General features: G+C 38.8%; 1 protein-coding gene across 6 annotated transcripts; it reads left to right on the top strand.

Moving 5' to 3' along the window:
• Positions 1–6,192: 6,192 nt before the first annotated feature.
• Positions 6,193–12,692, top strand: LOC110700015. Of its 6 annotated transcripts, XR_002507066.1 has the most exons (6): positions 6,193–6,444; positions 8,987–9,447; positions 9,836–9,910; positions 11,218–11,513; positions 11,693–11,809; positions 12,423–12,692. XR_002507066.1 is itself a non-coding variant. In XM_021877501.1 (5 exons), exons 3-5 carry the CDS (start codon positions 9,391–9,393, stop codon positions 12,472–12,474), a joined length of 405 nt encoding a protein of 134 aa, XP_021733193.1. In that variant the 5' UTR covers positions 6,196–6,444; positions 8,987–9,128; positions 9,325–9,390; the 3' UTR covers positions 12,475–12,692. The 6 variants fall into 6 exon arrangements, 4 of the variants coding, with proteins under 4 accessions (XP_021733190.1, XP_021733192.1, XP_021733193.1 ...); XR_002507065.1 differs by lacking the exon at positions 9,836–9,910 and having other exon boundaries at positions 6,194–6,444; XM_021877501.1 differs by lacking the exons at positions 9,836–9,910; positions 11,693–11,809 and having other exon boundaries at positions 6,196–6,444; positions 8,987–9,128; positions 9,325–9,447.
• Positions 12,693–15,651: the final 2,959 nt, after the last annotated feature.

The raw sequence follows: 15,651 nt of genomic DNA, 5'->3' as shown, positions 1-15,651 counted from the left end.
TGGCCGTTTGCTTGTGGACGGCCGACAGATGCAAAGTAATGTCCAATTCCTTGGTCTCCCAACCAGCTTTTGAGAACAGGCGTCTCAAATTGGGGACCATTATCAAAAACCATAGACATGGGAACCCCGAACCGAGTGATGACGTTTTTCCAAATGAATGAAATTACATCTTTCGTCTTGATTCCCTTTACAGCCTCCGCCTCTACCCATTTAGTGAAGTAGTCAACGGCAACAAGTATATACCTTCTGCCGCCTGTAGCAGGCGTATATGGACCCAGAATGTCCATGCCCCACTTAGCAAACGGTAGTGGGCTGTGAATGGTAGTGAGGTCAGTAGCCGGACGGTGAATTAATTTGCCAAACCTTTGGCACTTGTCACATTTTTTCACCATCTCCATTGCATCTGCTTCCAAAGTAGGCCAAAAGTAGCCCTGCCGCCTTGCCCTTTGAGCAAGCATCCTACCACCTATATGGGAAGCACAGAAACCAGAGTGAAGATCATCTAGTATCTCTCGTCCCTTTTCAGGAGTAACACACTTTAAGAAGGGTTGAAGGTGCCCCCTCTTGTGCAGTTCCCCCTGTATCATTTCAAAACAGGAGGCTCGTTTTTTCAGTGATGCCGCCTGTTGAGGATCATCCGGCAGTGTACCGTTTGTCAGATATGCCCTGATTGAATCCATCCAGGTTGAGCTTCTGTCTAGAATTCCAATAGGATTTTCCTCGATGCTTCTCTTCTCCATTACTTCCAAAACACAGTTCGAGGAGTATCGGAGGAGGCGGATGATGCTAATTTCGAGAGTGCATCTGCCTGGTTGTTTTCTGATCTCGGTACTTGGATCAGATGGAAATCCTCAAGGGAGCCGACTGCTTGTCGGACCGCCTGTAAATATTTGATCATGGCCGGATGTGTTGCTTCGTATTCGCCATTGTACTGACTCACTATCAGTTGTGAATCAGAACAGGCGTCTATTTTCCTTGCCCGGCCGCCTTACACATGCGGATCCCGGCTAGTAAAGCTTCATATTCTGCCTCATTGTTTGAAGCCTGGAAACTGAAGCGTAGAGCATACTCGAACCTGTCGCCCTCTGGAGATTGACATACGACGCCTGCTCCACAACCGTTTGAAGTAGAGCTTCCGTCCACATATACCTTCCAGACTTGGTCTGGAACTTGAGAGTCTGGAGGACGAGTCATCTCTACAATAAAGTCAGCAAAGGCTTGCCCCTTCACTGCTTTTCTAGGCTCGAAAGTAACTTCGAGACTCTGCATTTCTATGGCCCATTTGATCATTCGTCCGGAGGACTCCATGGTGGTAAGGGGCCGCTTGATCGGTTGGTCGGTATACACGACGACTGCATGTGCCAGAAAGTAGGGCTTCAATTTTTTAACAGCCATGAAGAGTGCAAGACCAAATTTCTCCACTAGGGGATACCTCAACTCGGCATTTTTCAGTACGTGACTGACAAAGTAGACCGGAAGTTGACAGCCGTCCCTTTCAGCAAGGAGCACCGCGCTTAACGCATGATCAGAGACGGCCAGGTACATGTAGAGATTTTCTTTGGGCAAAGGGCTGACCAGCCTTGGCAAGGAATGCAAGTGAACCTTTAATTTCTGGAAGGCGGCCTCAGCATCCGGCCCCCATTCAAACCTTGCCTTTTTCTTAATTGCCTGGAAAAAGTATAGGCATTTGTCGCCTGATCGGCTTAGAAATCTTCCCAAGGCCGCCAGACAACCTGTTAACTTCTGAACCTCTCGGACGGTACGAGGCGACTGCATGTCAATGACCGCCTGTACCTTCTCAGGGTTCGCCTCTATTCCTCTCTGGTTGATAAGGAATCCGAGAAATTTCCCAGACTCAACTCCAAATACACATTTCTTGGGATTGAGCATGACATGGTGCCGCCTGAGTGTGGCGAAAGTTTCTCGGAGGTCCGTCAGATGATCTTTCTGAAGTTTAGTCTTAACAATCATATCATCAATGTATGCCTCGACGTTTCTCCCAATCTGATCAAAGAACACTGTGTTTATCATTCGTTGGAATGTAGCCGGGGCATTCTTAAGACCAAACGGCATGACCGTATAACAGTATAATCCCTGATCAGTGACGAAGGCCGTCTTCTCCTGATCTTTCTTCCACAAAGGAATTTGATGAAAACCAGAATAGGCGTCCATAAAACTCATCAAGGCATGGCCGGCTGTTGAGTCGACCAGGTTATCAATTTTGGGCAGAGGGTAACTGTCTTTGGGGCACGCCTTGTTCAAGTCTGTGTAATCTACACACATTCGCCAGGTGCCATTCGGCTTTTTAACAAGTACCACATTTGCAACCCAATCTGGGAAGTAACATTGCCGAATGAACCCTGCATCAAGTAATTTTTTGACTTCGGCGGCGGCCGCCTGACCTCTTTCTTCACCATGGTTCCGCTTCTTTTGCCGTACCGGCTTCTTTTTCGGATCCACAGCGAGTTTGTGTACTGCCAGATCAGGACTAATGCCTGGCATTTCATGGACTTCAAATGCAAAGATGTCCTTGTATTCTTTCAACAGGTTGTGAAAGTCATCACCAAGGTTTCTCAGAGCAGTCGTCCCAACTTTGACTGTTCGGTCAGGGCGGGAGTCGTCTAATATCAGGTCCGTATGCTCACCAGCCGGCTGAGGGCGGAACTCATCCGGCCGGTCCTCTGCCAATGATTGCTATTTTCTTGCCTTTCTGGCGGACTCTGTCTGGGACGCCTTTCTTTTTCTGTCGCCTGTTTCTTGAACAGGCGCACTTTCCTTGACATTGTCAAGGTCTGTTTTTTCTCCACTTGACCCAGTGGCCTTAGCAGTGGGTTTGACATCCGAGAGATAGCACTCTCGGGCCATCCTCTGATCTCCCCTTAGGGAGCCGACTGTTCCATTGTCCCTTTCAAACTTAAGCAGCATAAGTGACGGGATTATAACAGCCTTGGCACTATTCAGGGTTGGGCGACCCAGAATCATGTTGTAGGCAGAGAGTTCCTCTACAACTAGGAATCGGACTACCATGTGTCGTCCTTCCCCTTTTTCGCCCAGGCGGACGGGTAGATCAACTCGTCCCAGTGGGTGGACGACTCCTCCTCCAAACCCTATTAAAGGGTGGGAGGCCGGATGTATGCAGTCCGTCTGATATTTCAGTTTTGACAGACATTTGCTGCTGATGAGATCTGAAGAGCTCCCAGTATCTATGAGGATTCGACCAACTCTCTGGTTGGCCACTTTACATTCAATAACGAGAGGGTCGTCATGCGGCCCCCTTATTCCTCCTAGATCCTCTTCAGTGATGACAATCTCAGGAAATGTATATTTGGACGGTCGTTCTTGGTGAACGGAATTTACATCTAACCGCCTTATATTATCTTTGTTGCCCCTAATAGTGGGGCCGCCTCCTGAGAAGCCGCCTGCAATGGTGTAGACGACTGCATCATCAGTATCGGAACTGTCGGCCTGTTGATTCTTTTTGGCCGACTGCTTTTTTGAGGAAGTATTCCCGTAGATTTCTTGACATAAGTGTCAAGATCACCTTGATCAGCCAAGCGGTCTAGGTACCGCATGAGACTAATGCAGTCGTTGGTGTGATGACCAATGTCATCATGATAAGCACAGATTTTGTCTTGGTTCCGGTTGCTCGCAGAACCCTTCATGGGGAGCGGTTTCTCAATTGAGAGCCGTCCCTTTATTTCTTTTAGGATAAACTGGTTATCCTTGTTAAACACATACTTTGGGGAGTATGGTTTGAATTCCTTTTTCTTCTTGGCCGGCTGTTTAGAGGAATCAGCCGCCCAGACCCCTTTTCTTTTTTCATCTTTGTTGGACGACTGTTTCTGTCGTCCTTCTCTATTGTCGAACCTCTTCCCGTCCGACTGTTTCATTGTACACAGATCAGTCGCCTGTATATAGGCTTCTGCTTCAATCAAGGCCTCTTGAAGAGTCGCCACCCTTTTTCGAACTAAATCAAATTTGAAGGTAGACCCGTCTTTGAGACCTCTAAAAAAGTCAGTATAAGCTACCTCATCCGGTAACCCTTGAATCTGTATTCTCATCAGGTTGAACCGCCTGATGTAGGAACGAAGCCCCTCCTTTTCACCCTGCTGAATTGTTCCCAAATCAAGGGTCGTTTTCTTCGCAGGAATGTTCATTGCAAAGTTGGAGGCAAATAAGTAAGCAAGCGTCCTGAAACTGTTTACACAACCAGTCGGCAGGTTGCCGAACCATTGCTGTGCAATTCCCTTGAGAGTTGCTGGGAAACACTTGCACCAAGTGGGATCATCCAACCCTTGAAGGTACATCAGGTTGGTGAATGCCATCAGATGGTCTTCCGGGTTAGTAGTGCCATCATAGGCGCCTACTAAAACATTTTTTACTTTGGCCGGCTGAGCGGCTTCAGTAATTTCCTTGGAGAAGGCCGACGGCTGTTCACCAAGTCTAAGCAGCCGTAGCTGCCAGTCCATAGGTTGGACGTTTTTTGCTGCAGGTCCACCAAATGGAGGTGGCTGCATAAAATATTGTTGTTGCGGCACAAATGGCAAATTTGGTACCGCCTGCGCACTATGAAAGCCAGACTGTCGGGAGGTGCCGCCTGACTGACTCTCATGGTACGACTGAGTTGGCCTCATCGAGGCATTTCGCAAACTGTCCTGAAAATTTGAAGTAGAAGCCGACTCTGATAATCGGTCACTCCTCTTCTGCTCTAGCAGGTGCCGAGCATCTGTGAACGTTTGCTTTGACCCGTCCGCCTGAATATGACGAACCGGTTTCCTATTTCCCGTAGGATAACGGAGTTTTGTGAAATCAAGAGCAGACGGCTCCCGCTTCTTAGATTTAGGATGGGGAGTCGCCTCTCGCCCTTGAACTGGCTTCCTCTTCAGTGAAGTGGAAGGTTTTTTGGCCGCCTGCTCTTTGACTGAAGCAGGCGGTTTTTTGTTGATCAACTCTTGGATCTCTCCCTTGAATCCCCTCATGAAGGTCATGAGTTCGTTCCTTGTGATGGGAGCAGACCCATCAGTCGGCTGTTGCCGAGCAAGCGGTGCGCCTGCTGGCTCGCTTCCTGTTTGAAGATACCCCCGTTCCCTTATTTCAGTATGACGGGTACGGCGGGCCCTTAGGGTCCCGTCTGGAGCTGTATGAGTTTCAACTTCAAATTCACTTTCGGTATCATGGTCCGACTGAACTTGAGGGTCGTCTAGGGGACGCCTCTCTTCTGGGGTCGGTACAGACTTGGATGCCATCTCTGAAGTACTCTCCCCACAGACGGCGCCAAATGTTTCGGGGTTTTCTGATGTCCTGCGGGAGAGTTACAATTCCGAGACTGGAACCGGACGCCTGTACCTGCAAAATAACGGAGACTCCTGAGAGCTCCGCCTCCAACGGTCAAGTTAGTACCTGATTAAGGAGTAATTAATACAGAAATTAAAGTAATAAGGTCTCTCTAGGTGAGAGTATTTAATGTAGGTAATCTGCTTTCCTAGCGAGATCAGCCGGTTATTAGTGTGTTCCGTAAATAATTCGGTCTCTTGATTAATGAGGATTAATCGAGTATTTATAGCCTTGGGAAGCGTGCAACTCTCTAGGTTTAAGGTAAACCTAGGGCCGATCGGGCTTCTAGACTGAAATGGGCCTTGATGGCCGGTTGTCCCATTTGGCATGGGTGGACACGTGGCGTGTCTTAAGTGGTCCGTGGAGGACGCGTGGCGGAACCTGGTTGGTCCACTTGTCAAACGGCGCTTGGTGGATAAAAATCCCCTAATCAATAACGCTACAAGAAAAAGGTGAATTAGCAACGAAATTTTGCGACTACCATAATAATTAGCTGCAAAAATAATTTTAGCGACTGAAAAAGACGAGTAGTCGCAAATTTTGCAACCGAATTGGCAATAGTTGCTATGCGATCGTTAATTAGCGACTGATTTTTGCGACTACTATAATAATCAGTTGCAAAAAATATTTTTGCGACAGAAAAAGATGAGTAGTCACAAAATTTGCAACCGAATTTATAATAGTTGTTATGCGGTTGCTAATCTGCGACGCTCTTGTAATAATTTGCAACTAACACGGTGGTTGCTACTATTATTTTTAATATTTATTAAAAAGAAAAAAAAAAACCCTTAGTATAATAAAAAAAAATAAAAAAACCCCTTATTCCTAAAAAAAACGAAAAAAAAAAGGTTATTGCCGCAAAAAAAACAAGAATTATCAATCAGACTTATACTCTTATTCACCGTCAAAAACAAGAACTATCATACTCTTTCTCAAAAAAAAACCCCTTAATCATTTAACTCGTGAAACAAAACAAAAAAAAGAAAAAAAAAGAATTAATCACTCTGAAAGATACACGCAGAAGGGTTAATTTTAGAGAATCAACCCTCAGCCCCTCACCGTCGTTCTTCATCTTCCTTAGCTCCGCTGCGCCACCATGTCTCTTCCCAGGTAAGTTTAAATTCCTTCCACCCTTCGCTTATTGTAATTTGTCGACTATGAATTTTAGGGTTATCATTGATTTTTTTTGGGTCCAATTATTGATTTTAATTTGGTTTCCATGGTCTAATTGAAGTCAATTAATTAAAAATCAATCAAAATTGATTGAGTATGCAAAAATCCCTAATGATTTTCAATGTAAAAATCCCATTTCTAGTTATTTCGACCCCTTTTTTTAACTATTATTTGTAAAATATATACAAGTATATTTCGTGAAGGGGGGGGGGTTGTTGTTAATTGAATTCTCGTTTTGCTCTGAATTCCTGTTCATTAGAGGGTATTGAGGCTCGCTAGTTATAATTGAATTCTTGTTTGCTCTGATTTTATTATGTTTTTGAGCCAAATTTGCTGCTGGTTGGTTGTCATGGCAACCGTTGTGGGTGGTTGCTAGAATAACAGTATGTTAATTGAGTTTGCTCCTAATTTGAGTTGTGGGGCAGCAAGTTATTCTAATTGGATATAAAAATTTACCTTGACCCGGCATCAAATGCATAAATGCATTCACTCATTTTGTTTTCTGAGTATCTGCTTGGTCTGAATTCACTTCACCTCTATATAATGTGTAATCATGGATCACTTATTTGGAGAATTGGATTTGCTTTTGGATTGGAAATGTGTTTGGATTAATTATGAAGTTAAATGTATTAGCAAATCATTAAAGCGAATTGGTGCTGGAGTTATGCATTTCAACTTCAGGTTTCTGTAGTGAACATATAGCTGTTATGAGTTGTGCAAACTACTTGGGTAAGGACTCAGGGAGTCAGGGGTGAAGAGCTTGTAATTAAGCATGCAAGTTTCTTGGTCATTCACTGTTAACTTGACTAAGAAACTTTTAATAGTGTTAATTACATACTACATATGTTGTTTTGATATCCTCACATTTCCCACTACCCTCATCTTCTTATCTGGGTTGAATAAGGTGTATTGTTGTCATTGTCAAATCCGGTTTTATTTCCCAATATCTATGTGACATCAACCTTGGCCATTAGACGAGGATACCATTAGATGAGGATAACCACGATGCAAATTAGGCTAAAAAACATAATAAAATCAGAGCAGAAGAGATTTCCAACTTTTGTTCTTATTACTTTCAACCTCATGTTGATACGAAATCTAGAGATCTAGGACGTAATGTTGTTGATGATGATGATTTAGATTCAACTATACCATAATTATTCCAATTTAGAAAAGGTCATGGCAAAAGTGTCCAAACTAGGTTTTTAGATTCGAAAGAAGTCAGGCACGCACACCACTATGTTCTTTCTAATTGTGGTGTGTTAGGAGAATATGAAAGGTATAAATTTCTATAATTGGTAGTTATTTTATGCAATTTGCTAGATAATTGACGTTTTAAGGTTTATAGGAAGTTTGAAGAGTCGATGATGCAAAAATATCCTGGTATTGACCTTCATGATATTTGGAGCAAGTTTTCACATGAATTTTCCAAATGGTTTCAGGATTTCGTAAGTTTTTACAATCAAGTTTCAATATATCATTCGCTAAATATGACTAAGGTTATATATTTTATTAATTAATGGCTTGAATTTGAAATTAGGTTATCGAATCTAATGAGACTGATGAAGTGATTCGAGCACTTGCCATGGGTCCGTCTAGACAAGTCAAAACATGGAGGCAATTTGACATCAATGGCTTTAAGTTTCACACATTTGATTATGGAAAGCACAAGGCAACTATGAATTATGGTGTAGGTGTAATAAGTGAGGAGGAAATTGATTACTTTGGCATTTTAGAAGAAGTCATTGAGCTGGTCTACTTGGGGACCGTAAATGTCTTCAAAACCGTCTTGTTTAAATGTAATTGGATGGATTCAGTGAATGACATGAATATTCATGAACAGTATAGATTAGTTGATGTGAACCACTCTAAGAAATACTCTGCATATGATCCTTTTGTTCTAGCACATTAGGTTTATCAAGTGTATTTTACCTCTTATCCAAGATTAAAGAAAGATAAGAGTCAATGGTTGGCTGTTTTTAAGACTAAAGCTAGGTCAACTGTGGATGTCCCAATCGATGAGTCAATTTTCCAATTAGACATTGTTGAGACCCCAACCCTTTGTTCAGATGATGATGATGGTGTTATGTACGAGGATATGGATGAAATGGAGGAGGACGCCTCAGGTAGTAAAGAGGAAGAACAACATGAAGAAGATGAATGGGATGATACTGAATCTGAATCTGAAGAAGAGGTTGATAGAGAGTTAGGATATACTGACAACGATGACGAGGATGATGATGATGATGATGTGGATGATGAAGAAGAAGAATAATTTCAAAGCTTGTAGTTTTAAAATATGTTTTCTTTGTTATGGGCTTATTTGTTTGATAGACAATGTGTTTTATCTTATTTGTTTGATATATGATAAATGTTTTAAAATTTGTTGATCATGTTTGTGAGCTTACTTTTTTTTTAAAAATAAATTTATCATGGGTTATTATGTATAAATTAATTTTTGAGCTTATGATCTTTCTAGTTCTTTGGAAATGAAATCCTTCATGAAAAATTCAAAAATTGGTCGGGGAGGTAATCAAGGCGGTGTCCGAGCCAATAATCAATCGGTTGATCAAGACAATCCTGTGGTCACACGACCCACACCACCACCTTCTAATGAATAGGTACAAGTAAATTCTAATACTGATGTTACTGTTGAGAATGATATGGCACCACAAAATTTGAATGGAGTGGAACAAGGAAAGATTGAGCTCTCACCAGATGGGCTATGTTCATTTATATTCATCTATGTATTATATTTGTTGTCTTTGTAGCTTATTATCATTTTTTATGCTTGTGCTTAATCTTTCTTGCATCAAGTTTGAGGACCATACCGTTAGTGGAAATGTCACAAAATCTTGGAAGGCACACTACAACCATCCATACATGAATTTTACTGAGGTTCCACTTATGGTTAGGGATCGTTGGTTCACTGAGTTTAAGGTATGTTTAGAATTTAAGATTTTCTCTTGTATTCATTGCTCTTAAACTAGTGAAGTTGCATGTTTCAATATTAGCTTTGAGTCTCTAATTCTTTATGGAAAGCATGGCCTATTCTATGTGGAAAGCCTTTCATATTAGGGCAGAGTAGATTTAGCCATTTTTTAACTCCTGCTCTAGTATTAGGAACCAATCAGTCAGACTAAATGCCAATTGACAAGTTGTGCTTGATCTAGATGAAGTGAGTTACTCTTGATGATTGATGATCATGATCATTTATTGTTCTATGTTTGACCTTTAAAGTAGCTCCTTTGAGCTCCCAACTAAAGTAAAACTAAAGGATTACATTTATGTTGAAAACTAATTCTGCCCTGGTCATCTCTGATCACAGCCCCAAGACCCACTCCCTATCCCTCCTTCACAGCAGCATCAACATTGATGCGTAAAACCCCAGCAGCAGCAGCAGGTAATGAGTTGGTGATTATTGCTCTTTTTTCTATTAAAAGATCTACTTATGCAAAGTCCACCCTAGATGGACCTTAGCTTGCTGGCCCGATGAGTGAGTGGTAGACATTCAAGACAGTGTTATTTCTGTTACCTATGAATGTTAAGAGTTAAATTACATTAAAACCGTTTCAATATATTTACCTAGCTAGCGGATGAATAGCTACCCGAGGCATATTTTGGGCCACACACTAGTTATGAGCTAAAAATAGTATGATGTATATGCCAAAAAAATGATGGAAACACCAATCCTTGATAACCTACTACATATCCTCCAAGTTGTATGCATAAATAAATTGTATTACTTTTCTAACCATATCATAATCAAATTTTCTGCTTTTACTTAGCTTATTTTGGATTCTCGCGTTATACAAATTAGTGAATTACCAACTACACCTATAACCTATTGCATACCCGCTTTTGTTAATAATATACTCGTAGTTAATATGATACATTTCCTAGTTCCATCCTACATTTAGACTTCAAAGTATTATAATCTACATTCACTTTCTCTTAATTTCTTTCAAGTTGTTATGTTAGGGGAAAAAAACTACTCGAACTGGAGACCTTCAGAGTGTCAGACTGATCACTGACCTTAAGAGTCCATATCATATTCATATAACTATATTATTGTTATACTAGATATTTTCCTAAAAGAAATTTTCAGTGGCAGAAAAAATATTTTCCTAAAAGAAATATCATCATATTCATATAACTATTGTACCTCAAAAGTTATGGTTTGTAACAATTACATGGCCTAATTCACATCCTAAAAAAGCAGAGAACATTTATGTGCTTATGTTCTGGCATTACTACACCAGTAGCAAAGAGTAGCAAAGATTAACCTGTAAAATCGACATTTAGAGAAAGTTTACAATCTTCACAATAGAAGCTACAATGCTAGTATGCCAGAATCTTATTTGATCTTCATGAAGGCTCTACATGTTAGCCAGTGTTTGGATGCTTAAGGGATGACAGATATCACCCAATGGCTGACCATATAGGTAGCAGACAAATATTAAATTAATGCATATACTTTGTTGCCCTTTTGAAGTGATGGCACAATTGTATCTGATTTATACTCTGATTTATATTTCACTTGGTACTGCTGGCCATATTTACTGCATGCCTAGATAAAACAGTTTGAAGTTAGAGATAACAATCTGAAGTTGGGCTGCTTTATGTTAAATAAATCAGAAATAAAATTATTAATGTATAATATGCTATTTTGAGTTAAAATAATTTACTTTACATGTTAATTATGTGCAGCGTACATATACTTGGAGACCTGAGTTCGATGCTAAGGCTAGGAGAGAATTTGACAAAAAAGCTGGGGACCGACTTAGGGTTACATTGAACCAAATTTTCAAAATGGCTCTCCATAAGCAAGTTAGTTTCATGACAGACACTGTTCGAGCTGAATTCATAAATAAGCGTAAGCATCCTGATTTTCTGAAACGTTCTAACCAAGCAAGAGATAATCGGTTATCTTGCCAAACATTAGAGAAGTTTGACCTGGCCATCGCCAAGGTAGCGTATCTACTCCTCAAGTGGTTAAAAAAATGGTAAGTGTATGATTTTAGTAGCAAACTTATGATTTTTAATATAAGATTGAAGCAAGTAGAAACTTTTTAGCCACTAATATAGATGACTATAACTGGTCTTTATTGCAATTGCTCTGTAGTCTATGTCCCCCTATTTTTTGTTGTTTTATTTAAGTGCTAACAACTTCTTCTAATACAAGACAAAGAAAAAGGATGGAATTTTACCAACTGCTACTGAAGTCTATGAGAGCACTCATTCTGTTTGTGTGGGCAATGATTAAGTTGAATTGATGGGTGACAAGTCTCAAAAAGTCATGGTATGAGTATACTTCTATATTTTTCTAAGATTACAAAAAGATATATGGTAGTTAATGTTTGGAGATATAATGGATTGTTTATTTGTTTGTGTGATTGAGTTGGAGGATGAGAATGAATTGCCGGCATTAATCATATGATTAATGTGGTATGGCATAATGTGAATTGAAACAGGTTTATTTTGAAGCCATACCCTATAGGAGGGAATTCTTCAATTTACAAAGGAGACCTTGTCGAAATTTTTACTAATAACTGCTTACATAAATTATTTTACTAATAACTGCTTGGACCCTCACTGCCATCAATACCATTTGCTTAGACCATCACCTAACTTTTCACTTTGTAACCAAACTCAGATGGTATCTAAATAAATCAGATGGTATCTAAAGGCAAGTTTTTACTACTATGTACTGATCTGATGTCCAAAATGAAAGACTATAAGATAACAATTAAATTAAATTGTGTTTTAGAAGTCCAAACAAGTTTTTATCCCGGACGATGTCCCGAGTCATTGCTTGTATTTTTATTATAGTTGTTTTTTTTTTTTAAAATGTATTTAGTTTATTTAAGTTTTAACATTTGAGATCATAGTTACTAATACATATCTTAATGCAGGGAGAATATATGGAAAAACTTGAGGAATATAAGAACAAAGGAATTGAGATAAACCCCGTCAAAGTCTACTTGGAGGTTGTAGGTGGGTAAAAGAAAGGAAAAGTCTACGGTTTAGGGAGTGCTTCACATATGTATTACAAGAGTGATCCTACTTCTCAATCTACTGCATCATCTTCCACTCCTTCCATGATTTCTCAACTAAGTTCTCAAGTTGAAGAACTAAAGAAGATGGCGGAAGAAAACCATAACAAGGTAGAAGAAAGCCAAAAATAGCGGCAGAGAGCTTAAAATGTGCTAAGAAATTCGTCGAAAATCATGAGATCGAAAAAGCTACATGGAAGAAGGAAAAATTAGCTATGCAAAAAACATTGCAGGAAATGGCATCACTTGTAAAACAAGTTTACCGTCCTTATAAGCCTCCTACGCCTGCAGTCACCCGCTCTCGTGATACAACTAAGTGATTTTTATTTTTTTGGTGGTAATTTTATGAACAACTGGTCTTTTACATTTTTATTAATTCTTGTTTGAAGTAGCTTTTTTTATATGGGAGGTAACTTTTGGAACAATTAGTCATATGAGTTAAATATTGTTTTTTAATACATTGATACAAAATTGATTGATATTTTGGATATTTGAATAAATTAACATTTTGGTTATTTGAATTTATGCGTGGGTACCTTTTTTGTTTTGTGATTAATATTGGTCGTCGATTAATTATGGTCTCAAATATTGATAGTTAGTCGCAAATATTTAGCGACTGCAAATTTGGTTTAGAGACTAATTGGTTAGTTGCAAAATCATTAGTCTTAGTAGTCGCTAATCTGTCACAAATAATTAGTTTTGTAGTCGCAAAAATTTGGTCTCGTATGTAGTTGTTAATGCGTCGCAAAAAACATTAGTCTCAATAGTCGCAAATCCGTCACAATAAAACTAGTCTCCGTAGTCGCAAAAGTTTAGTCTCGTAGTCGCGAAAATTTGGTCTTGCAGTCACTAATTCGTCGCAAAAGTAGTATTAAAACATTGATCTCTGTAGTTGTTAATCCGTCGCAAATATATTACGACGGACAATAATTTAGTTGCTAAAATTTGAAAGTTAGTCGCTAAATGGTAGTTGCAAAGGCGTTGCAAATCTGTCGCTAAATTTGCGACTGTTCAAAAATTAGTCGCAAAAATGGATTTGCGACGAGGTCTTTGGCAACGACCCAAAGTAGTTGCAAATCCGTCGCAAATCCATTTTTGCAACGGATTTGCGACTACTTTGGCCGTCGCTAATTACCCTTTTTCTTGTAGTGTAAAATCAACTAACTTAGTTTTAGGTATCGCGTTGCATATATTGTTTGGTGATGAAATTTTGAAAAAAGAAGAGCTAGTAGAGGCCGTACTAGGGCTAGAATAGCGATTCCTCCTTAAAAGGAACGTTATTGTAGTACCCTTGCTCCTGAACTCATTTCTGGTTTATATAGACCAATTTGGGCATGGGTAAACTTATGATTCGTGCTAATTATTCCATGAACTCCACATGGAAGAAAGACATGAACGAGGTTTATGAGTTTTCCCAAAACTCATTGACGAGTCCTACTTGTTTCTTATAAAAAAGCGTGATGATAGAATCAATTCTAATTCAAGGTCCCCCAAACAGTCAGGAATTCAAATCCTACTACACCTTAACAAGTGTAAAGTCCTAAGCTTTTAAATGGCCGTGAGCATCTAAGGAAGGACCCCCTTACGATGGAATCTTCCTCCTTACATTAATTCTTGAATTTAATTTGTGAGTTTCAATCCATCTCACAACCTATACGATTTACTGGAATAGTGATTCATCAGGTAGTTTTCGTATTATTATCATGATTTTTGCTAAATTTGACCTTTTTATTTGCCCAATAACTCTTGAGTCAATTATTTTTGTCATTTAATTCTTTCAACCTATTGAATTTCGCTATATTTATTGAAAAAATTAGAACGGTTTTCTAGTTTTTTTAAACCTCTAATATATATATATATATATATATATTTATATTTCTTTTTTTTTTTGCTTCAATTTCATGTTTTTATCTAGTTGAAAAACTTCAGAATATTTTTTTGGGGTTTTTGCTATGTTTAACCTATAATTTCATTGTTTGTTGTCTTGTTGTAAGAAACAATTGAAGAAATTTCGGTTAAAAAGAAAGAGATTGCAAAAGAGGTTTAATTTGGTATGCAACTTACATCTTAATCTTAAGATATTTAATTGAAGGTTAAATTTTAGAGTTTATTATGTGTTTTGAGTGTTTAATTCATTACATTGTATATACTCTGCTTACTGCATGTTTGATAACTTATTCTTGAATCTTTTAGTTAAAGGCCTGTGATGTATATAATTTATTCATTAATATATTCTCTTAGCTAACATAGTTTTGGAGTTTAGCTTTCATAAAGCTACTCTTGCTTACTGCTTAGTTTCTTTGCTTATTGGTAGTTGATTTCAACTTTCTTACGGATGTAGTGAAGATTAACCTTTGGCTGTAGTTACCCACAATTAATGGAATGACCAATTTGGATTAGTTTATTGTACTTGTGTATATTAATGCTGAAACTGCATTTTCTTGAATGACTTGTATAAACATTTAGTTGTTATAGCGTATTGACATAGATTATCAATTGTTGAATGATAATTTGATACTTATATACAGATATATTTGTTTTAGGGCGTTGTATTTAAAAAGTATTAAATAAGGTCTATTGCAATAGGATATACAGATGGGTTAGATACTTGTATACAAATGTATTTGTTTGACAAAGAGGTGTAGGATATAAGTAGGATATAAGAATGTAACAAAGTTTAGCCAACTTTGACCCCCAAACAATAGAGTTTACTTGACAATAGAGTTGGTAGTGGAATATATTGTTGATTAGGGAAGAGTTCAAAAGAATAGAAAGTAGAAGGCTAAAGTTTATGTGGCGCACCAATTAAAGAAGTCTACATATCTTTCCGCTTTACTTTATTTAAGCTAATATAAAGTTATTAGATTATCTGGAAAAATATATCTAGTATATGTTTAATCGTGGTTGCCTTTTTTACTTAAATAAATAAAGTTTGTGGCTTTTCATTTCCAGTTTGTTGACCATGGATTTAAAAACAATCAAGGAAAACTTAACTTTTCCTCTAAAAGCAACAAAATATCAAAAAGGGGTTGATGGCTTCATGAATTATGCTAACAATATTATAACACATGATGGTAGACTTAAATGC

This window comes from Chenopodium quinoa, unplaced genomic scaffold (assembly GCF_001683475.1).
Source record: "Chenopodium quinoa cultivar QQ74 unplaced genomic scaffold, ASM168347v1, whole genome shotgun sequence".
NCBI lineage: Eukaryota > Viridiplantae > Streptophyta > Magnoliopsida > Caryophyllales > Amaranthaceae > Chenopodium > Chenopodium quinoa.
The sequence above is the reverse complement of the archived record's forward strand: the minus strand, read 5'-3'. Positions and strand labels throughout refer to the sequence as shown.

Coding starts and splice junctions, on each gene's coding strand:
- LOC110700015 (XM_021877498.1), top strand. CDS start 9,190: ATGGAGTGGAACAAGGAAAGATTGAGCTCTCACCAGATGGGCTATGTT. Junction 9,448..11,217: donor GTTGGTTCACTGAGTTTAAG/GTATGTTTAGAA, acceptor AATTATGTGCAG/CGTACATATACTTGGAGACC. Junction 11,514..12,422: donor CTCAAGTGGTTAAAAAAATG/GTAAGTGTATGA, acceptor ATCTTAATGCAG/GGAGAATATATGGAAAAACT.